Source organism: Rattus norvegicus, chromosome 4, assembly GCF_021556685.1.
Source record: "Rattus norvegicus strain SHRSP/BbbUtx chromosome 4, alternate assembly SHRSP_T2T, whole genome shotgun sequence".
NCBI classification, from domain to species: Eukaryota; Metazoa; Chordata; class Mammalia; order Rodentia; family Muridae; genus Rattus; species Rattus norvegicus.
The window spans coordinates 161993184-162016825 of NC_141537.1; the positions used below are offsets into that span (position 1 = coordinate 161993184).

The following is a 23642-nucleotide window of genomic DNA, read 5'->3' on the forward strand; positions in this document are numbered from 1 at the left end:
GGAAGGGGAGGGGCAAAGAAGGAAGGCATATTCAACATGATTTGCATAAACCATCCCATATCCCACCCCACCCTCCCCCAAAATTTTCAAAGTGCTTTTCTAGTGGAATGGTTTATAACAACATTAAACTGTGGACCAGACGCACCAATCAGCACCAAAAATTAAGAGTTTTTTTTTTCTTCTTCTTCTTCTTCTTCTTAATAAGGGATAAAAGATCACCTCACCCTCTTCCGGTTACACAGAAGCTTTGTTTTCAAAATTCCATCTGTGGTCTCCATCTGCCCCCATTAGATGAGTTTTTTTTTTGTCACGGCCCATAGCTAATTCCCTCCATCAGATAACAGTGGGAAACGTCTACAATGAACCATGTTTGGAAGAAGACGCCCAAATTCACCAAACATGAGACTTAGGAGCCAATCACCTGCGTCCAACTGGCAAAAGACATATCCCTTAGGTAGCAGCTACTGTAGTCAGCAGGAGTAGGCAACGTAGAGACCCCACCACGCTCAGTCTTGGGAACACGTGGTGAGGCATCAGGACGCTTCTTACATCCAAAATGGTTCAGTCGTGTGGTTGGGTGGTTCTGCATAACCTCCCCAGCGTGTCCCTTCTCATTTCTGATTCCTTCTTGGGTTCAATGCTTTGCAAACTACTCATGCCGCACCGGCATCCATGGTTTCTTGCAATTCTACTAAAGGGGGCATATGCACTAGTTCCCAAGCACAAGAGACAGTCTCCTCTAATTCGTTCCCATACTGCAGGTATACATGTTCTCTAGCTAGTCTGAGGGCTCTCCTGTAAGCATCTCACTAGAACTCTTACATCATCACATGATAATGGTTCGCATATACAAGGGATCCCTTTCTGCTGGACTTTGAACAGGTACCACATGTGCCTCAACTATATGGCCTTTCCCTCTCACTTCTAAAAGACCTTTAAATATGATCTAGGTGGGGGTAGATTTTGTTTTTGTTTTTGTTTTTGTTTTTTGTTTTGAACTTTCATCCTAAAACACAAAAGAACAAGACATAACTAGAGAGAGAGAGAGAAGGGGCTAGCAGATGACGAACACGCCTCTCTCTTGCCGCCCGAATGGCTTCCTCACAGGTCAACATCCCGCACGTCTGTAGGGGTGGTGGCTTGGTCCGGATCTTCCACAGACTTGGAGCCGTTGTGCTGCTCTTGACGGAACTGCTGAAGGCTGTTAAGCAGCACAGCCTCGATTTGCTCCTGGCAGGCTTTGAGACAATCCTGGAGGAGAGAGATCCAGGCCAGAGCGATTAGCACATGCAAATGCATACAATGCCTCCCAAAGGCAGACACAATCCAACTCACATCATCATTTCCCTGGGAAGGAAAACAGAAACGCTCTCAAATGGCACAGAAACTCAGTACACAAAGTGGGGTCCACAGCCGGCAGCGTCAGCACCATCTGGGATCTGGCTAGGAGCCTATCCCAGATCGAGCGGATCAGAGCTGACCCTTCTGCTGAAGCCCAGGCGTTTCCTATTCTAAACTTTGACTGGAAGGTGATCTAGCTATAAAAGTCGTTGCCTGGTCATCAAGGGATCAACTGGAGGTTTTTCTGTCTGGGAAAGGTGGCACGGAAGGTTTGGTTTCTGCAAGGTGCTATACTGTAAGCCAAACAAGCAACCGAGGAATGGATAAGAAGGGTGGTGCTTAGCCGCTTAAAGTGTCCAGAAACGAAAAATCCCTGTACCCTCTGCTCATTTACCCTGCTCTTGGACCCTTTTCACAAAAACACAACGCATAATGTTTACAAAACTCAGGACACTCCAGCTTGTCCAATTTGGGAATAAGCAAGATTTTTCAGTGCCGCCTTTATTAGTCTATATTTGGTAGGGAAAACCCAGAGTGAGCCGCCCCAGGCAGAAGATTCTATTAGCTGGGAGACTTGGAATGTGAGGGCAAGTCGCGGCTGTCACTGGGTTGGGACTAAGGCTCAGGCTAGAAGGCTGGGGGGAGGGGCGAGCTGAGGAAACTGTCCCTAGTAGGGATTTTCACCTTAGCTTCTCCTTGCACCACAAAGCAGTCAGTGCATATAAAACCGGTGTTGAGCTGAATCTCCTGGTGTCCCCTCACAGCTCAACACACACTTCCCTGTTTAGACCTCATCACCTAGAAATTGCTGGGTTTTCCCCCCCCAAACACAAAGGCATTATCTTTATTTTCTGAAGACCTGAAAATAAAATTGGCAACAACCGCCAAGGAGCAAAAGTTTCCATCTTCTACCCCCTTCCAACCTACCCCACCTCGACCTCCAGTTTATCTTTCCTATCTGCCCCTCAGTTCAAACTGTAGCTTGAAGATGAATGACAGCAGACCAAGAGCAAAGGTCAGAGGTTGAAATGTTCTCCTGAACCTAAAAGGGGTGGGAAGTAGGAGGGAGTTTGGTGCTCACTCCATGCTGGCCCGGTATAGCTCCACTTGCAAACCCCAATTTCTGTTTCTCCGAGTATAAAATAAAGCAGCAAATCAATGAATAACCAATGTTTAATGCGCGCGCGCATGCGCGCGCGCGCGCGCGCGCGCGCGTGTGTATGTGTGTGTGTGTGTGTGTGTGTGTGTGTGTGTGTGTGTGTGTGTGTGTGTGTATGGTTTAATGGCTCCATCTGTCCTGGAATCTGAAAGAATCCTTCGGATTTTGAGACTACATGTTTCTTGGGCTGGCTTTAATCAAGTGATGCCCCTGCCTCAGTCTCCTGAGTAGCTGAAACTTTAAGCACGCAAACGTGCCCATGTTAGGTTTCTTTGAACAAAGGTATAGATTACCAATTACTCAAGACAAGGATGTGCCACAGGTTGGTCCTAGAGAGAGTATGGTCCAGCATTGTGTGTGTGTGTGTGTGTGTGTGTGTGTGTGAGAGAGAGAGAGAGAGAGAGAGAGAGAGAGAGAGAGAGAGAGAGCGCGAGAGAGAGGGGGAGACAGACAGACAGACAGACAGACAGACATCAGGCTAATTTCAACAGTACCAAGTAAAGGACTTATGTGCCAAGGCTCTAACATCTCTAATTCTGCTCTTTGATACCTACCACCGTCATTAACAATTAAAAACCTAGGTCCTGCCATCTTCTCTTTTGTTTGCTGTGTTTCCTGCTAGGCCAATCTGGTAGCATTTGGTGATGCTAGATAGCTTTTTCCTAGGAGGCAGAGAGAATGACTGGGAACATCCCCGATACCAGAGACAGCTACCACATCCATGCCTCCAACCGTGTACCTGGCCATAGAAACCAAATCCTACCTGAGGCATAAGGTCTAGGAGCTTCAGGTATTTTAAGACAGTAGGACTTCTAGCTGATGGGGGGGGGGAGCTTTGTGAGGCTGGGTCTATGGGGTGGGGCTTGAGAGAACTCCGAACCATTTCATTTGAAAGGAAGCTAGTTGAGGAGAAGGCTGGAGGGTTATGCTACTGAAGACAGCCTGGGCTGCGTATTGCGATCTTCTGTGAATGATGAGGAATCTTCAAGGTGTGTGGGGCAGGGTCACTTGGTGAATTTTTTTCTGATACAGTCTGCACAGGTGACTTTGCTCTACAATAGGAAACTCTGTGCCTCTTGGTCAAGTCCATAAAACATTTTTTTTTTTTACTAGTCTGCTATCTTCTGGTCCCCGGAAAAGATCATCTGGGTTGGCATGTCTACCCCATCACCATGACCATTGTACATCTCCATTGTGCCAGTGTATTAATCATGCCAGATGGTCCTCAGAAATCAGCCAGCAGAAAGCTTAAGGACTCGGCTTTAGGATCTGCAGTGTCCCTACTCTTCCTCCTAGTAAGCCTACTCTTTTAGCTGGCTGAGACTTTCAAGGGACAGTTGTAAGGAACCCCTACAGGGAAGACAAGACATCTGGCAGTCATTTCCACTGGGCATTCAGAGCCAAGGGCTCAAGATGATGCAAGCATGACGTAAGCCAAGGGTAGGCTCACCGGCTAGTCTAAGCACTGGAGGAAGATCCAAAGGTTTCACATAAGCGGTATGTTCTCCCTTCCACGTGTTAACGGAAACTCAAATTGTTACTGCCTCTGGATGACCCCTGATCTTCGCTCCCCTCTCACTTGGAGAGGGGGAAAAAAGGACTGATGTAGTTAGCCTAGGAAATATGGCTACAATGCCACCTGCCGCTCACCCAGTAGACTGCTAAACCCATCAGGTCTCTGCTCAACTAACCATCAGCTCCCACTTCCTCCCAAGTGGTCAGTTATTACCCCTACTTCTTAGCCAGGGAGAAATCCTCTACCTGCCGGAAGTATAGAACATACTCCTTCCTGCGGGCAGAGAACCTGCATGACATTCGTCCAACAGCGATCAATCAATCAATCAATCATCCATCCATCAATCATCCATAGATCAATCCCAACAGTTACACCCTCCTCAGTGTTGTAGGAGCCCCTCTTGGAGCCTATAGGGCAAGTGTCCTTTCTAGGAGCTGGCAGAAAGCCAGGAAGAAGACACCATTTCAGAGGAGTCATGATCTACAATGGAGCAGAAACGGGTTGCAGGGATGGGGTAGGTGGTAATTTAGAAGAAGGAGAGCTCTGCCTCCAACACAGTCGCACGGATTGTGTCAGGATCCCACAGGAGAGAAGGGTGGGATTCAGAGTAATTCCAAAGAGACAGGACCAACAGGTGACATCAGTCATCAGCAAATTTGGAGGAGTAAGATGCTCGCAGAGACCAGTCTGGGAACTGGGAGTGGCTTGTCTCTGAATGACAGTAGAAAAAAATCAATGCAAGTTTCCAATCTGAGAGCTTCCTCTTTCCAATTTCTCTACTTTTTTTTTTTAAAGATTTATTTATTATGTATAAGTACACTGTAACTCTCTTCAGACACACCAGAAGAGGGCATCAGATCCCATTACAGATGGTTGTGAGCCACCATGTGGTTACTGGGATTTGAACTCAGGACCTCTGGAAGAGCAGTCAGTGCTCTTAACCACGAGACATCTCTCGAGCCCCTCTCTACTTTTTTAAAGGATGCATAGTCACAGTAGAGAGAGATTCTCCAGAAAGGATGACCCAGGCCAAATGTGCATCTGTGTGCCTGTTGTGCACACGGATGTGTGTGAGCATGTCTCTGTGTGTGTGTGCAAATGGTGTGTAGGGGTGATGACAACAGTGACCCTGATCAAAAGATGCCACATCCATGTGACAAGCAGGAGCTCCAGGACCTCAGCTTTGCGGCAGCCTCCAAAAGCAGCAGGCATTGTGTTAAGATGCCCCAAATTAAGCTGATTAAAAGGAGAGTCGTAATGCTAGTCTGTCAGCCCGGACAGGTGGCACTCCACTGTGCTGGAGGTCGGGCACCCCTCCAACTCCTCTGATGATGGCCCCCTCCCTGCACTGCCCTGGTCCCCCATCCTCAGAGCCCCGACAGCAGCGGCTGTGATCTCCAGCTCGTTACTCGGCCCCCGACTTCCTCCGCTTGCTGGCTCGAGCTCTCTGCCCTGCACCCTCCACTGCCTCCATGAATGGGCCCACGGAACTCCAACCATTAGCCCCCGGTGTAACTGCATCCACCCGTTGTCAGTACACACGCACTGCACTCAACAGGGGGACAAAGGGCTGAATGGGCGGCAGACCCGCGGCCAACTCAGGCAGAGACAACTTAGGAAACTATCTCATTCTTCCTTTCTTCACAGGCTGCTTGGCTCGTTGTTTCCTTGCATACAGAATGAGGTGGACAAGAAATGAGGAGGGAGGGAGGGAGGCAGCCCCCAGCTCTACCCGCCTCCCCGCCCCCAGCCTGCCTTCTAGCCAGGCTTTCCAGAATTCCTATCCCCTCTCCCCTCCCCATAAAGCACACTGAAGAAGACATCGGTCAGAGGCGCTTTGAGAATGCAAATTTCAAGCTAAGGGGGGACAGAAGAGATGCTGGGGAACCCCCTAGAAAAGTCTGGGTCCAAAATGAGTCATTGTCACCTAAGTTATTTGTTCTGTAATTACTCACTGAGAAGCTGTATCATCAAATGCCAAGATGACCCTAAGAGAAGAATATTCTAGAATCTACTCTAGAGAGTTCTGGAAAACACAGCAAGGGGTTCTGTTATAATCCAATTAAATATCTTCTAGAAACTTCCTCAAATCCTTATAGTAGGGAAGCCTCAATTCCATTTTTCCCCATCTTATAGTGTTGGGGATTGAATTCAGAACCTTGCAAGAATTAGGCAAATATTCTATGGCTGAGCTCCATATCAGTTCCACTCCATGTTGACTTAAGTGTGTGATTGACAGGGAAAATTCAGGGGCTTGCTCTAAAATAAATCTTCCGACATATAACTAGTGTTTGATTACATACATGTAGGTAGGTATAGACAGGTGATAAGTCTTTCCTAAAGTCCTGAATTAATGAGAGGCACATTTGGAACCTGTCTGCCTTTTGTCCTTGCATTTTTCCTTCCTTCTTCCCTCCCTTCCTCCAGCCTCAGTTCTCAATGTCTGCCGGAGGCTTGGGATAAACAGCCAAGTTCAAGCTAGGTCTTATTCAGAGGCCCTACAGTCCAGTGAGCAGTGAGGTTAAATTCTGTCGCACAGCAAGATTACACTATGATTCTGTGGGGGCCTGGGATGGTTGACTCCTGCTCTCAAACTCACCCTTGGCAACAGAAGTCTGGGTATGTAGAAGTTCCCCGAGAGCCAGCCTGCCTCCCTGGCTAGCATCTGTTTTTAGTAACTCTTAACTTGTAGCTGGAAGGAAAAAGTACCTAAAATACACCACCCTCTGAGACTTCCCTCCCTTTAAAACTGTCAGGCTTCTCACTCAGATTTCTCTTTGGAATGGAGCAGTTCAACTTATTTTGGCAACCAGATGGAAACACAAAGAAAGCCCCACTTTCTCAGAGCCATGTGGGTCCCTGAAGTCTGAGCTATGGGCGACGTCATCTAGCTGTGACAGATGAGGCCAGGGGACGGACCTACTTTCAACCTCACCTCAGGCCACCCACGAGTTGCCGCCTAAAGTGAGAGTAGAACACGGTGGCTCTGAAAAGACTGAAGAACATGGGGAACCAGGGACGGCCGTCAGTTATCAGTGGCTCCGGGCTTCTATTTGTCACAGGGGAGCAAATGTGGTCCTGGGGGTTGGTTTAACTTCTCCACAGGACAGAGCAACATACTAACTAGCATTTCACAGGGATGGTCTGTATGAGCGTGGTATATTTATATGGATAAAATACCATACGATAAGGGATGGAGAGATGCCTCAGCGGTTAAGAGCATTGGCTGCTCTTCCAGAGGTCCTGAGTTCAATTCCCAGCAACTACAGGGTGGCTCATAACCATCTATAATGAGATCTGGCGCCCTCTTGTGGCCTGTAGGCACACATGCAAGCAGATCACTGGATAACATAATAAATCTTTTTTTTTTTTTTTTTTTTTTAAAATACCATGACATGAAATTGACCATTTTGGTGCAATGTCCATCATCCATACTGTTATGTGGACATATGGCTAGGATGCCAAATCTCCAACTGGAAATTGTGTGTGCACTTAGATTGACCTTCTTTCCTTCCTTCCTTCCTTCCTTCCTTCCTTCCTTCCTTTCCCCTTCCTTCCCTTTTCTTTCTTCTCTTTCCCCTCCCCCCTCCCCCTTCCTTCCCCCTCCCTCCCCCCTCCCCCTTCCTTCCCCCCTCCCTCCCCCCTCCCTTCCTTCCAGGTTCTGGAACCTCAGTTCCAATTTTCGTCTCTATGAACTGACTTCTCTGGCTGCTTCATGTATGACTTGTCTTTTGTGTCTGGCTTACTTTATTTGGCATGAAGTTTCTAAGTTTAACCACATACTAAGGGACGATATCGGATGACGTTTCTTTTGAAAAGCTACAGGATAGCCCATTGCATGGACATACCACATTTTGTTTCTCTAGTCCAAGGATATATTTTGCAAATTTTACTCTGCTCCGATTTTGCATCAGGCGTCATGAGTTCGTTTAAAGACACGCCGTGCCTCACTTAAAGTGCAGAACACACTAGCATTTGTGAGGACCCTGCACACTGTTCTCTATTACATTTTAATGAATCTGTTTTTGCGTGTATTGACTGCGTATACGTCTGTGCACCTCATGTGTGAGGCACAGGCCATTGTGAGCTGCCGTACAGGTTCTGGAAATCATAGTCAGGTGCTCTGGAAGAGCAGTCAGTGCCTTGACCACCAAACCGTGTCCAGCCCCTACCTGACATTCCCCGATTAACCCACTAGGCTTTTGTCTATGCTCTATCTGCCACTCCACCTTCTAGCACTGTGTCTAGGGACCAGGCCTTGCTCATCTCTACTCCGTAAGGCAGCAATCCCCAGCAACTGGATGTTCTAAGTGCTTCCAGAAGCAAACCAGGGGCATGATTCAAACACACCATGTCTTCATTTACAAAACGGCGAGCAGGGTCATGAAATCAGAACCCCTCTCCCTCCAAACAGCAGTGCACTCTGGCAGTTGATTGGCTTTCGTTCAGACTTCAGCCCTTCAGACAACACAGGTTGATGGAGGGGAGGGCATGCGGAACCTGGGAAGCTGCAGGCATACCCATCCTTTCCCTTGAAAACAGCTTCAGGGAGCTGGTCATACACGTGCAACTTTGAGGCACCAGCTGTATACCTGGACAAGTGAGGTTGGTCTTACGGTTTATTCTTGGACCCATTATGAGATTCAAGCCTGGACCCGCACCCTAAACTAAGACAATACACTGGTCCCTCATAGAAATGAGGTGCCAGGGACAGAGAGATGGCTTAGTGGGTGAGGATGCCTACCACTAAGCTTGCTGACCCCAGTTCGATTCCCAGGACCTACACGGCAGAAGAGACAATTTCCATAGCAGGTGGTTGTTCTCTGATCTCCTCATGCGAGTTGTGGCATGTATCACACACCCACACGCGTGCACTCACGCGTGCACACACGCACACACACTCACACACACACACAAATAAGCAAAGGCAATTCAAACTCTGTTAAAAGGAACAAAATACCAAATCTACACCCTAACCGATGGGAGCTGCGTTGTTCGTACTGATCCCAGTCTGACAGCAGACTTGGATTCCCTGACTTCTGCACAGTGTCTGAGAGGGGAAGTGGCATCCCCAGTTTCAGATGACAGACTGGTGTGCAGTCGTGCAAATCAGGGCAGAGGCAGAGAGCCTCCCTCTGTGGGAGTAAAGAGGAGTAGGGAGAGAGAAAAGCAAACACTGGTGCTCCAAGGAGGATGCCAGTCAATCAGAGCAGGCCTAAAACTGTCAAAAGTGTGGTGACGTGTGTGTGTGTGTGTATGTATATATGTGTGTGTCGGTGTATATGTCTGTGTGTGTGTATGTGTGTTTCTATGTATATGTGTGTATGTGCGTGTTTCTATGTATGTGTATGTTACTATGTGTGTCTGTGTGTGTCTCTGTGTCTCTCTGTGTGTGTCTCTGTGTGTATGTGTCTATCTGTGTCTGTGTATATGTCTGTGTTTGTGTATATGTCTCTGTGTGTATGAATGTGTGTATGTGTGTATATGTGTGTTTCTGTGTGTGTGTATGTGTGTAGATGCGTGTATGTTTCTGTGTGTCTCTGTGTGTGTGTGTGTGTGTGTGTGTGTGTGTGTGTGTGTGTGTATCTGAATGTGTGTGTGTTTTCAGAAGTTGAAGAAAGGCTTGTCTGTTACTGTCTAGCATCCTATCTATAAAGGAATCCGTAACAGGAGACATGTTTTGGAGCCCTTGCTAAAATGCCTATATATTTGGCACCAAAACTTAAAATGCTTCGTTTAAAACCTGGTTCAGAGAAAAACCCATGGTTAATTCTATCAAGGCCTTTAAGGCCTTCACCTCTCTGAGCTAGTGTCAAGACCAAATACAGGTACACTCATGGATGGCCTTGAGGTTCCTGAGCTAAACAGCCTGTGTTCAGCATACCTCAGCGAGGCACCAGCCACAGGCCTGATTACACGCCATGACCCTTGAACCTAGTAAATTCCCTCACAGGGCAGTCTCAAGTCCCCTGAATATCCAGAGGGTGTCTTGCGAATTTCCCCTGCATTCCCAAGCCTCTCCATGGTGAAGCACCAGGACCTAAGAGCCAACAATACTCCTCTCTCTGCTTGGCCTTTCGACTGAATGCCTTTTGCAAACACAGAGCTCCCAGGAGCCACAGCGGTGAGCAAAGTTTCCAGGCTGGAGACAGAGCTTGGAGACTTGAGTCCCAGTTCTGCTATTACCTGGCTTGCCTCTCAGCTGCACCCTCTCTCTGATGCCTGGGGTAGTGGGAAACACAGGTAACTGAGCTCTGAGGGTCATCCCAGATAAAAACCCTCTCCAACTGTTACAGCCTAGCCAGTGAAATTAGGACCTTGTGGGATCCTGGCCCATCTCAAAACCTCTGTGTTTAAGAGCCCTGAATTTTGGCAGCCAGCAGCAGACTCGGGGCCATCCACAGAGAATGGAAAAAGCCTAAAGCTAATAATAGTTCCTGAATTTCTGGTGCACTCAATCCTTGTGTGCTTTGTCACCCACCGAAACTTCGAGCAAAAAGAAAGCCTGAGGACAGGATAGTGGGAAGGCCAACAGGCTGAGGTCTCACTCACGAGGCCACCTCTCAAATCTGCTCCCTCTGCTGCAGCCACCGGCCAGCTTTAGTTGTCCCCTCTTTGTGCCTCACTGGGGAGTAGACCTGGACGCTCTCCATGGCAGAGCAGAGCAGAGGCCTGACAACGTGCACATAAATGGACATGAACCCTACACTGCAGAGGAAAATCAGTCAACAGCCCTCCCCCTTCCATCAGCCCGAGAAGGTCCTGCCTGTGTTTTAAGGTGCATGCATGCCTTTAAAGCCCGTAAGAGGAAGCAGGCGGTTGTTGCGTACACCTGTAATCTCAGCTATAGGGAGGTGGAGGCAGGAAGGTCTCAAATTCAAGGCCAGCCCAGGCAACTTTGTGAGACACTCTCTCCATAAAATTTAGAGAAGGGTTAGGGATAAGAGCACTGACTGCTCTCCGAGAGGTCTTGAGTTCAATTCCCAGCAACCACACACGGTGGCTCGCAACCACCTGTAAGGGGATCCGATGCCCTCTTTTTAAAAAAATTTAGAGTTGACGATATAACTCAGTGGTACCGTGGCTGCCTGGGATGCCCAAAGCCCAACCTCTAGTAACACATCCACACATCTTCACACACACACACACACACACACACACACACACACACACACACACACACAGATGGAGGGAAGGCATCACTCTCTTCGAGTACAAGATACCAAGAAAACAATAATGAAAACACAAAAGACTTCGAACCATCATAAGCCAGCCATCTTTCCTGGAACTTGAGGAGAGACATCTGGCGTCAGCCAAAGGGGCACAGCCAAGGGGGGCGGGGTACCTACCACATCGGTGTGGGTGATCTTGGCCAGCAGCTCCGTCAGGGCATCGCACGTGAGTGCATTCACTTCCTCGTCCTGCTGAAGCCCGCAGATGGCTGCTCCCACGCTTCCAGTTGCGATCATCGATGGCGGGTACATGGCAAACTTGAAGTCTGCAAAGAACGAGAGGCTGAAAGTCAGGCACAGAAGGAAAACGGGGCCCAGAGCTCGCCAGCTGGCAGATGCTCAGAGGTCAGAAAGTGTAGATCTGCTGCTCTAGGATCCCTGGATCCACCCATTTTCTCCCTCCACTCCTTCTACCACAGGGAGCCCTTTATTGGCCTTCTTTTTCTTGTTCTGACAGGACCTGAGGTGATTAAAACATGGTATCTTCCATGGGTGGTGGAGGGAGAGTCAAGGGAGCCTGCAGCTATACAAGGCAGTGTCCCATGTGTCCTACAGGTAGGATAGCTATGGGCTCTCAGTGTGTGGAGGACAAAGCACACAGAGATGGGAAATCATGAGAAATTTTATTAAGAACAATATTTCCAATGGGCTTTTGCCTTAGTCTCTGGCTAGGCCTAAAGAAATATTACTGAGGGGCTGGGGAGTTGACGCAGTGGTTAGGAGTACTTACTACACCCTCAGAGGACCCAGGTTTGGGTTTTAGCATCCACATGAACTGTCTGTAGCTCCAATCCCAAGAGATCTGATATCTCCTTCTGACCTCCACAGGCATATGCCTGGTATACATACATACATACATACATACATACATACATACACACATGTGTGTGAAAGTATGTGCATGTGCATGTAAGCTGAGTACAGAAGCAGAATAAGGCAAGCTGACTTAATTCTCTTCATTCTCAGCTTCTAACCCTATGCAGAGGATCTTCAGAACATAAGGGCAGAGGCCAGGACTTTTCTCAAATACCAAAGACTAATGATTAAATTCTAACCACCACCTGGATTTTTCTAAGAGTTAAGACAGGGGATTCACCTTAAACAGTAGGAGCAACCTGGGGCCCTAAATTCCTTTGCCACTGAGTGATTCTCTAAGGGACTGTGGAACTACGATCCAGTCACTGCTGGTTCCAACGCAGAGGCGAATCCTGTCAAAGCTGCCTGTCCCTGCCAGCCGCTAACACGCGTGCATTGCACATGAGACCTGTTTAACACACAAATCCACCAGGGAGGATGACGTTATGGGTGTAAGGAAACTTGGGAACTGTCAAGTTGATCTTGTCTTTGCCCCTGCCTTGGGTTCACAGATTAAAGAGGTGACGGTGTCATCATTCAGTCTAGTGGCAGCCGTGAAATGGGGTCCACTTTCCAGTGTATGCTCCCTAGTTGTATCAAGACACCAGTAAGATGAGCAATCATGGAGACTAAAGGCAGAGGACAGAGGGACATGGGAGTCATACTTCAGCTCATAATAAGAGTCCTGGGCTGAACGTGGCATGCTCAGAACAACCTGGACTCTTCCCATCTCTTAATGCCTAGCCCTCTTACAGCAGCACATCACAGAGAAGCTTTTGCATCCGAAAGCCAGTACCTCTGCACGGAGTCTCTACTGTTCCCAGACACTCCATGACTCAGCGAAGCACACACACTTCCCCTCCCACCTGGGCTCAATCCCAGGACCACTGGGTAGTCCTGGCCGTCTGTCTGTCTCTCTCCTTGGCTTTCTTCCCTTCACCGTTCACCATTTTCACCTTGAGTCATATATTATGAGGTTTCACCCAACTTCTGCTGGCCGCTGACCCCTGCTTGTGTCTTCTCTCTCCTGGCTGATGAAGCCAAGCTCCCTCCCTGGCTTTTGCTGTGCTGTAGGTCTCCCCCATATGGGCCACAGGAGACTGTTTCTCTCTCCAATAACCCCCATTAGCTGCCGCCTGTAACACTCAGAGTGTAGAGGAGGTAGTCAGCCCATGGCCCTGAGCCCACAGAGGCTGTGGGTAAGAGCACCTGTCAGTGACAGGGCACTGAAGCACCCCCAAGTTTCCTCCCTTGTGCCGAGGCTTCAGATCGGGGATATACCCATCATCCTTTGCAGTCACACTGCTAACAAAACCAACTCAGGGCTAGCATGGAGCCAGGAGGGATATGTGGCTTGACCTGGGATACAGGTACAAAACCGGGGGGAGGGGGTGGGGTCTTGACCTCTTCTCTTTCCCTAAGAAAGTACTGAGAGAAGTCCTTCTTGGGCAGTTTGATTCTCTCTCTATACCATGCTCCAGTATGCACAGCTATCCCTTCCCCAGAGGAAAAACGGGTACTCCCAAGAAATGGAGGTTTCTTAGCCAACTTGCTACACAGCAGTACATGCCAGTTTGGTGTGTTATGCTTGGTTTTGTATATACTACATGGATATCTTTGAAAGAAACTTTTTTGACCTATAAAAAGGTACTAATTTGCTGGGTGGTGGTGGTGGCAGAGCTCAGGAATCAGAGGCAGGTGGATCTCAGAGTTCAAGGCCAGCCTGGTCTACAGAGTGAGTTCCAGGATAGTCGGGGCTACACAGAGAAACTGTCTGAAAAAAACAGCAGAAAAGTACTAATTTACCCTTTTCACCGTGCTGTCCTGAGCATTAGTTACAAGAGCCCATGCTATTAAGTCACATGTAAACCTTAGATGTCAGATGTCGGTCACCCTCGCTCCCAACCCTCATCCTTTTTGCCATGAAGTCTATGTTTCCTCTGATGTGGTTCACTTAGAGTCTGGGAGCAATGCCCCTATGAGGAGCCCCAGGCCTGACCGGAGCAGGCAAAGGACCCAGTACATGGGCTGGAAATCTTGGGGTGTCAAATGATTGCTCAGTGCCACTCACTCATTGGGGGGGGAGGATGAGACCTTTGATTAAGGAGACCTTGGTACTCCAACCCAGTCTGGGTTTACAGTAATCCTTAAGGTTACTTCCTACATACCAGGAAAGGAAACACAAAAGGGATTTTGCTCAGAAGCCAATCACTTGGACCTTAGTTTCATCTACCATCTCCTCGTGGTACCAAATATCAAGGATGACACAGAAGCAGCTGGCACTTTTTAGAAAATGAGAATTCACTGGCAAAACCTGTTCTACACTGATGGGGTTTGAGAGTGCTATGCTGCGGTCCTGCCAAACGAGCTTAATACTGGGTAGTGCTAACCAAAGCCTCCTGGAGGCTGCTTTACTCTTGTTCTCCACTAGGGGGAGGGAGTTTGTTCTGAGACTGAGGAAATCCAGCCAACAAGCCAAGTCTGTTGTCTCAGCTTCTTCCTCTCCTGCAACCCGTGGGGGGTGGGGGGGTGCAGGTTTAAAGAACCAGACTCAGGGTGCTCTTGACCAGCAAAGGACACCCATGCTGTCATTCGGCACACACGTCTGACACTCCCAGAAAGGGTTCAGAACAGCCTGTCCTTATAGCTAAGGCAATAACTGCTAATGATGGTTTAGCTTGGGTGGGAGGAAGAGAGAGGGGCTGTGGCTGGAGAAAAGCACTCATTCATCTCAGGGCCAGATGGGGCGTAAGATAGTGAGTATCCGTTACAGAACTTCAGTTCAACATGCTACTTCCTCCCCTCAGCCCCATGACTGCCCTCTGGGGGCAGCCCAGAGGCCCCGAGTGGAAATGTGGGTTTCACTCTTCCTCTCTGGTCACCAGGGAGGCTTGGCTTACATTCTAGAACAAGAGTCAAGTCCCCAGACTTTTCAGGGCCACCCCAATCTGGAAACCAAATAAACCCCTTTAAGAGAAGACTGGGTGTACCCTAGGATTCAACTTGAGGGTTACACAGGCAGTTGGGTACAGCAGCCACAGCGAAACTCCCAATGCAAAAGGAGGCAGGCCTGGGGTAGCTGTACCAATAAACTCAATACCATTGAAATCACGTGTTGACCGTGATAAGGATGATGGTAGCCACCTGATTACCTCAGGTGGCCTTCTTGCCCTGCTTGCTGACCTGGAGCCCCTCAGGAGAAGGAAGTCCACTTCTGCTTCTCCCCCATGTTCTGGGCAGGAGCTGGAGTTACACTCTCACCCCACTTAAACTCCTCCACTACCAAGGCCAGCTGGGAGAGCTGTTCCAGGCAATCTCTGACCAGATGCCACTGGAGGCTGATTAGGGAAGGAGGGCACCTCTTTGTCCTGCCACCAACCTTATCCCAGAATCCCATAAGAGAAGACTGCTGGTCTGCCACACTCTTCCCTCCCTGGGCCCCTGCACTCCCTAAGCTCTCTTCCCCTTTCACACACACATACGCTCAGCACACCCCCTCAGAGGGACTGCCAGCTCTTTCACAATTGGCTTTTCCCATAAACTAGTAACATCTCCCCAGGGCTGGCTACCTACCATCTCTTCAGGGACTACTCCCTTCCTATGCCTTTGTGAACCCTCAAAACCCTGGGCCACCCTCAGCTTCAGGTGACTATTCAGGACTGGAGTGAGGTATGAGGTAATGAGCACACAGGAGCACCAGCTTGGGCTGAAGGGGCAGGCCCCTCCCATCTTTGGTCCTTGAATCATGCTGAGCCTACTATTTGAGGGGCCTAGTGATCTTGAGGTTACCAGATCTGAGTTTCCTCAAGAAGACTGTCTTTTAAGAGTAGTAGGTCTTGGTGTTTAGGCTGTCGAGACTACTGGACACTCCCACCCACCCACTCCCACATCCACACACCAGCAGGATTCCAAAGTTTATTCACTTGCTGGGTCCCAAGTGCAGGCCAGGAGAGACATGAGGGCCTTGTGGTCAGGCCCTTCCTTTCCAGATCCAGGAGGCCTGAGGCCCTCCTCCACTTTCATCAGTCCATGCCTCATGGCACACGGTTCTGATTGGAGGCATACTCTCCCTTATCCTTCCCACTCCTTGGCTAAAGTCAAGCCAAGGCCCCCAACAGGCCCATCTTCCTGACTGCCCCCACCTCCCAGTGTACCTCTGCCCTCAGTCACTGAATCTCAGGCTCCCTATTTCGGCCCCAAAGTTGGCAGCTGCCCCAAGGATCTGGACAAGACGGCCAAGAGTGGGGGATGGGATCCCCGAGAATAGAGGACGGACTGTGGTCTATACAGAATTGAAGGAATCTACCTGAGCCTGGGTAATTCCACCTATCATCCCACACCCACCCCGGAGCAAGCTCAGGGAGGAAGAAGTAGTGAATGGACCCCCAAAGGCCAGTCTGTTGGTCAAAAGACAATGTCAAAGCAGGACTCTGGCTATTGGCAGCTGGGTGATGAGGGAATTTAGGTCCAGGGGGTTAGGGGTCTTAGGGTCAGAGAGAAAAGACTGCCTGATCCCTCCCCCACACTGAATCACTGCAAGAGGAAAGGGACAGTTTCTAGGAGACAAAACAGCAGGTCAATGTGGGACTGACCTCTAGAGCCCAGGCCAGTCAGCAAGAGAAGAGCAGGAAGCTGAGGGATAGTGCTGTCCAAAGGGTAGCAAAGGCTGGGTTCTCTTGTGTCCACTTTGTCCCCTGACTGTAGAAGAGCAGGTGACTCTAGGAAGGAGCTGGGACACACGCGTGTGACAAAAGGCCTGATGCAGGCCCCCAAGGGCTGCTGGACCAAAGACCAGCAATGGGTAACCTGCACGGGCAGGCGTGGACAAACTTGCGCGCATGCACACCTCTGAAAAAGGGAGGTGGAATCCGACAAGCCAGTCAGAGCCTGTATCCAGTAGCGGGAAAAGCTGCACCCGCCCTAACTGGAGAAGTTCGAATCTCAGACTGGGAATCACAATCGGTGAACTTTCACAATCAGTACTGCGCCTGCGGCTTAAGCCCGAGGCTTGTTTTCCTGTGGATTTTGGTTTTCCTACCCAAGGCTGGAGAACGATGTCTCCAAAGGCCTGTTTTGCAGATCCAGTTGAACTTCAGAGAGGTCAGACAGCCTGTGCAAGGTCACTCAGTGGTAAGTAACAAAGTCTGTCTGACCTTTGAACTTCGAACAAAGCAGAGGCCCTATTGTTCATTAGATCATCAGCTATACAAACATATAATTAAATGTTACAAGGAATTAAAATGTTACACTCCACCCCGGCTCCCCATCACATCTACACATTTTAACAACCCCTGGTGAATTGAGCTGCACCCCACTGGCGGTCAATTCTTTCTTGACCTGCTAACCCTGAGGAGATGAACTCCTGACACTTGACCCCTGGATTCTCAAGGTTCTAGGGCAGTGTCCTCAACCTTCCTAATGCTGTGACCCTCAGACCGTGATGACCCCCAATCGTAAAATCATTCCGTTGCTACTTCACGACTGTAATTTTGCTACTTTATGACTCATAATGTAGAGATCTGATATGCAGGATATCTGATCTGCAGGCTATCTGAGAAGCAAGCCCTGTGGGGTCTCGACCCACAGATTGAGAAATACTGTTCTGGGGTCTCCCCAGGTGTGGGGTCAATAACAGCTATGTATCAAAATCCTTCGCAGAGCTCACAGAGCTTACAAAACAGATCTTTGCTCAAAGGTTCACTCCCTCATCGACAGAGGAAGCAGCAAGAAGGCAATACATGAGCGACACCTAAGGAATTCCTCGCCCCCTTCTCAGGGCGGGCTGCATACGTATCTTGCAGATGGTCCTTTAACATGCACTTGCCCCCTACCTTCCTTAAATTCCTTTTTGAGCTTATCTGTTGGCTGTCCTTTGCCTCAAAAGATTAAAGATTTAAACACAACCAGCGAGCAGTACGTGTAGTCTTCAAAGAGCCCTCTAGACATCATGAACAGTATTTCAGCAGGCACTGACTTCTTTGCCCTTACCACGCCTGCCCTGCCTTTACGAGTAAAGCGGAGAGAGAAAACACTCTAGTTCCGATAAAGCACGGAAAAGACAGAGCTGAGGCTCCAGACTGGCTTACTCAGGCCCGCTTGCCTCGACCCCCAGAGTGATGCAGACGGCAACCCCACCTCCCACGGCCCCGAATGTGAGCCCAGTGAACCCTTCTCACCGGTAGCACACAGAGCGATGAAGGTCTGCGCATGCTTGCGGATCAGGGACAGCTTCTCCTTCTGCTGGGGCAGCTTGCGTAGGATGTGCTCAATGAAGTCGTGAGGGGTTACTGCAGCCAGGTTCCACTTCAGCTTACCCAGCACCACCAGTTCCCACTCCTGCAGAGGGTGGGAAGAAGAGAGCAGGGCGCTAAAAATCCGTAGGCTGACTCCAGGGTTGGGCCGGGGCGCGGGGGGTGGTGGGGGGGGTTGGGTCGCAGACCAGCTTTAATGGTGCTCAGTAGGCTGGACCACAGGATCAAGATCTTTTTTTTTTTTTTTTTTTTTGGTTCTTTTTTTCGGAGCTGGGGACCGAACCCAGGGCCTTGTGCTTCCTAGGTAAGCGCTCTACCACTGAGCTAAATCCCCAGCCCCAGGATCAAGATCTTAATGGGAGCCTCACGTGTCACGGTGTCCCCCAGCTGGTGGCTCCTCTTGGGCTAAAAAGTCAGGCTTCACTGAAACTAATAAGAGGCCAGGTAGCTACTGCCAAGATCAGACTTTAGTCTTTTCCTATCCTACTCCCACCCGTTCCACAAAACGCTCTTGCCTGCCCACTCGGAAAGTTGGGCTTATAGTAAAATCTAGCCAAGGTCACTGTGGTGCAAGAATGTATTGGATATATCTCTATCAGAAGACTAATAGTCTCTTTACTCCTCATGAGAGAAAAAAAAAAAGATGCTTGCAGATGTTGAACAAAATAAGTTAGCTTCCTTGGCCCAACTCCTTGGCAGCCAATTAGCCCGCCTTTACTTGTGGGAGAAAGTATCATTTTTCCTCTCTGCCGCCAACACTTTCCCCTTTGACACACCGTGTAGAAGTCTTGGGGCTATGACACTCACCCTTTCCCCTAACTCTTCACTGGCCTTTGTGTTCATGGCTAGCGGGCCCAAGGTGGTCACCCGCGACCTCATTTTGCAGATAGTGATTTGAGGCCCGATGGAGGTCCTAAAGTTCCTCGGCCCATGTATCGGGCTGTAACCTTCTCTTTTATGGGGCTCCACTGCACCCCACTAGTGAGCTACCTTGTGTCTCTCCCCTTTTGTGAAATAAATACGGGGAAATTATGTTCGCTGAACTGGATCGAATAAAATAACAGCCTACGAAGATGTCTGCCTGCTGGGACTTCACTCTTTAGTTTACCTGGCTTCATCTGCTAAGTGTGGGGCTATAACGCACCAGCCACCAGGCTAGCTAAGGTGTGTCTGGAGCAAGCTCCCTTCATGCATAAAATAGGAAGGCTCTTCTAGGGTGTAACACTTCTGGAAGGGAGGCGGGATGCTGACATGTTTTATTTGGAGAATTGAGTTAGCTTTGCTGATCCTGGAAAAAATTAGAGTGTCTTGAAAAATATCTCAAATCCTCCAGCACACCTGCCACATGGAAGATTCTTTTTCTTGTTTTTTTGAGAAAAACAAGCTGGTCTCTAATTCTAATCTTCCCCCACCCCCCACAAGCTTTCAAGTCTGCTGGGGCTTTTTTGTTGAAAGCTAGGATTCAAAACCTTCTTAACTACGCAAAACCCAGAAATGGCTTGAATCTCAGCCCTTCCTTCTTCGAGGGCGATGTGAGCACAAACTTGTCCTCTGGCACCATTTTTGAAAGAAGCAGATCTTCCAGAAGAAAGCACCTTTAGGGGCCTCTCAGACCAAACCAGAAGCAGCTGAAATCTGGCAGCGGTTCAAAGGTGAAGTCATTCATGTCCCTCTTTGCATTCTCCGCAATTCCTCCCCGAGCCTTGCACATGTCTGCCGCTAGGTGTCAGCACAGGCCCAGAAAGGACGGCTCCTCACAAAGGGCTCGGTTCAAGAAGCCAGTCTGCCCAGGAGATTGATTATGCAGGCCCAAGCAATGCCAGCAAGAGGGAGGGAGTTGATAGAGGGGGTGGTCTTCTGTCACCCGTGTTTAAGACAGAAGGTGTGCAAACCACTGAGGGTGGGCCCCAGAACTGCAAAAGAGAGCTGCAGAACCTTTAGTGTGCAGTAGTAATCCGGAGGGGTAAGTGCGTGAGGAAAAAGGGGAGATGGTAGGGAAAACCAAGACAGGACCCCGTGGGGATGAACACCCTGGGGACTGTATCTAGGTCACTATGCCTTTGGGTGCTTCAGATTCCCACTAGTAGAAAGTCAGATATTGATTTTTGCCTAAAAGCTGATACGTAGTGCTTTGTAGCTACTTAGCGGTCAGCTACTATGTTCCGATTGTGAGACTTTATTGGTCTATAAGACAGACCTGAGAGACCCCCAGGCTCTTGGGAAACACATTGCAATGAGCATGTGAGAAACCAGACTGCGTTCTCAGGGTTCATTGGAAATCTGGACCTTAATTAAAACATCAACTAAAATTTTCTACCCAAATCCCCACTCACTCACAATAGAATTTCACACTCGCAAATTTCCACGAGGTACTGAGAGCTTTGCTCACTTCCCAGACAGGGGAAGATTAGCTCTCTCCTACTAAAGGAGACAGTGTTGGGTAGCGTGAAGGTCCGAGCATGATGGGGGAAGGCAGAGTCAGGAGCAGGGAGGGCAGCATTACCAGCAGCTCCTGGGGTTTCACAGAATTGTCGGTGTAAATACACAGCTTTTCGGCAGTCAGCGGGATGGTCTCTTTCAGCTTGGAAGCTAGGAACATGCACACAGCGCCCAGGAGCTGGAGATGGGTCTTAGGAGTCGGGACTCCAGCCAAGAAACGGTCCAGGTAATTCATGGCCAGAGGAAAGACCTCTTCTTCACACTTCTGTTCCTCACAGACCTACAATCAGAGTGGGATAGGGTCCGAGAGGACAGTGAAAAAAATAGTATCAGAAACAGAGGGAAAGGGGGGGGGGAAGGCATAACCCGTAGTAACAAAAAGCATTTGTGTGTGTGTGTGTGTGTGTGTGTGTGTGTGTGTGTAGGGGGAGGGGGAAGAGTAGAAAGGATAGTAAGAATAAAGGTGAGAACTCTGGGGTAAATCCGAAGAGCCTTTGGGGCTCGGGTATTCTGACAAGGCTGAGAAAGGTGATGAACTAAAGCCTCCACAAACCCCAAGGCAAAGCCCAGAGCCGCCGCCGCCTGCCGCTCCTTCTGGCTCACTTCTCAGCATTCTAACTCACTCTCTTTTTTGGATTTCGTCATCTTTTCAAAAAATCAATAAAAATATTCTGGAAGCTCCGAGAGTCTACTTCTTGGTCTCATTCGGATCCCCAGATCCTATTCTACCATTCCCGACAATTGAAAAAAATATCCAGGGTGGTCTCGGCGGCCCAGGGGCCGCTGTTTGGTGGGTGGGTGGAGAAGAGAGGGGGAGGGAAGAGGAGGAAGCGCGCCTCAGCCGCCACAGTTGGAGTCGGAGCAGGGGGGACAGTTTCAAAAAATTATTAAAAATCGAGGAAAAAGTCTAGAAACGTTCTATGGACCTGAAAACCCCAGAGACATTCCAGGCTGCTGGAATAGAGGTTTCGGATGTCCGTAAGGTCCGTATCTCCACCCCAGGGGCTCTGGATCACAGTGGGGAAACTTGCAGAGTGTTCGGCTGCGGCCCACAGGGCAGTAGCTAGGAAGACTGTGCCCCGCTGGGGGTTGGGTGAGACGAAACCAGGGAACCCCCTTAAGGAGGCATGCGGGACTCTGACTTCTCATTTGGGGGTGCCCCCTAGCCCGCTCTACACACCTCCTCCCCCGCTTCCTACCCCACCCAAATCTGCGCGCTGAAGAAGCAGCCAAACTGTAAGTAACCTTGGTGAACTGAGGGCTGGGAAAGAGGGCACGGCCAGAAAGAGATGGCCCAGGATCGTGGGGTGCGGGGGGGCAGGGGAGTCGGCGAATATTGCCAGTCCTTGTAATTGGTGTTTGCAAAGCAACATGGCGAAACCACCGCAGGTCCAGAGCTGTGCATACGTGGGCACCCTGCTCTCTCGGCAAAGATTGCAAGCGAGGCTAAAGCAGCGGTTCTTTCAGATTCCCCTAAACGCACGTTTGTTTTTTTTTTTTTTTCCAGTGTGACTTCCGGGGCTCTCCTGAATTCCCTGTTTCTCCCCCACCCCCACCTCCCGCCAAAGTGCCAACGCGGAGTCCTTACCACACGCAGGGGACCTAAGACTCGGACGGTTTGCCCCAACCTTGGAAGTGGGGGGGGGTCTTTAAATGTTTGTATGGATTGTTAGGTCTCAACACCCTCACGGAAGGCAGCCTTCCACACCACAGGTCAGAAATGGGGATGGGAAGACGAAGAAGCCACATGCAGGCACACGCGCGCGGGATGCCACCCCCGGGGTGGGGGGGAGACATCTTCGCCTCACCCACGTTTTCCTCCACTAGTTAATCTAGCAAGGGACAGGATTAGCGTCTCGCCCAAGGGTGCGGGGCTACCTCGCGCACGAGCTCCCGGAGGCCCGCGCAGGGGTAGTCCTCTCGCAGTTTGTCGCCCGCACACCTACCTCTAGCATCCAGGTAGCCACCATCCTGCGCATGTACGGCTGGATGTCCTTCTGCACGCACTTGAAATAGGAACACTGCGGGAGGTAGCGCTCCTCGATAGTCAACAGGTTCTGCAGGACGCGGTCTTCCAGCAGGTTGCGGTCCGGCACGGCCCTGCGGACCGGGTCCACCTCACAGCACAGCAGCTCCATAGCTAGCCGGTCACCACTCGGTCCCGACTGTAAAATTTTATTATTATTTTTTTTGGAGGTGGGAGGTGCTTCCCTTACCTCCTTCCTTTGGCTGAATGCGAGATTTGGGAGAGGAAAGAAATGGCAAAGAGAGAGGGAGAGAGGGAGAGAAGAGTGGAAGGTGGGCGAGCAGAGCCTCAAGGGCTGCCTGACTCGCACCAATCCTTCCCTCTGAACTGCTTCGCTCTCTTCAGCTCGCTCTCCTCTCTCTGAGGCAGTGACGCAAGCTGGAAGGGCAGTTAGATCTCCTCCCCCTCTCAGGTTCCTCCTCCCCCTTTCCTCCCCTCTCCTGGCGTCCCTCCCCTCCTTTCAATCTTTCCCTCCCTCTTTCCCTTTTCTCCCCCCCCCCTTGTTATTAAGGAGCACAGCAGCTGGCCTGACCAAACTTCAAACACGATTCCCCGCTCCCCACCCCCAACCCCTCTCCCTAGTTCTCCTAGTATCCAGCCCCGCATGCTAGGGGCCCCGGATAGGGGAACCCTCAAAACCCACGGATTCCTATTGATTCTCTATCCTTTCTGACATTCTGTAGGCATACCATGGGGGAATGGGGGGGGTGCACTTAACTTCGGAGGCTTGCAATACGATCAGGAAAATAGCCCACTATTCAAGATTCAGGTAGATTGATTTAACATGTGGATGAACTCCCATAACGTAAAAGTAGACCCCTGA

General features: G+C 49.8%; 1 protein-coding gene across 1 annotated transcript; it reads right to left on the reverse strand.

The window, feature by feature from the left end:
- Positions 1–554: 554 nt before the first annotated feature.
- Ccnd2 (cyclin D2) lies at positions 555–22931 on the reverse strand. Its single transcript, NM_022267.2, has 5 exons — positions 22740–22931; positions 20858–21073; positions 18280–18439; positions 11366–11514; positions 555–1251 (listed from the first exon to the last, which is right to left on the reverse strand). Exons 1-5 carry the CDS (start codon positions 22929–22931, stop codon positions 1102–1104), a joined length of 867 nt encoding a protein of 288 aa, NP_071603.2. The 3' UTR covers positions 555–1101.
- Between the last annotated feature and the right edge of the window lie 711 nt (positions 22932–23642).

What these genes read in the sequence shown, in the direction of transcription:
- Ccnd2 (NM_022267.2), bottom strand. Translation starts at nt 22,931, where the DNA reads ATGGAGCTGCTGTGCTGTGAGGTGGACCCGGTCCGCAGGGCCGTGCCG. An exon ending in TGAAACCCCAGGAGCTGCTG is followed by an intron (nt 18,440 to 20,857) that starts GTAATGCTGCCC and finishes CACCCTCTGCAG; the next exon opens with GAGTGGGAACTGGTGGTGCT. An exon ending in AGATCACCCACACCGATGTG is followed by an intron (nt 1,252 to 11,365) that starts GTAGGTACCCCG and finishes TCTCTCCTCCAG; the next exon opens with GATTGTCTCAAAGCCTGCCA.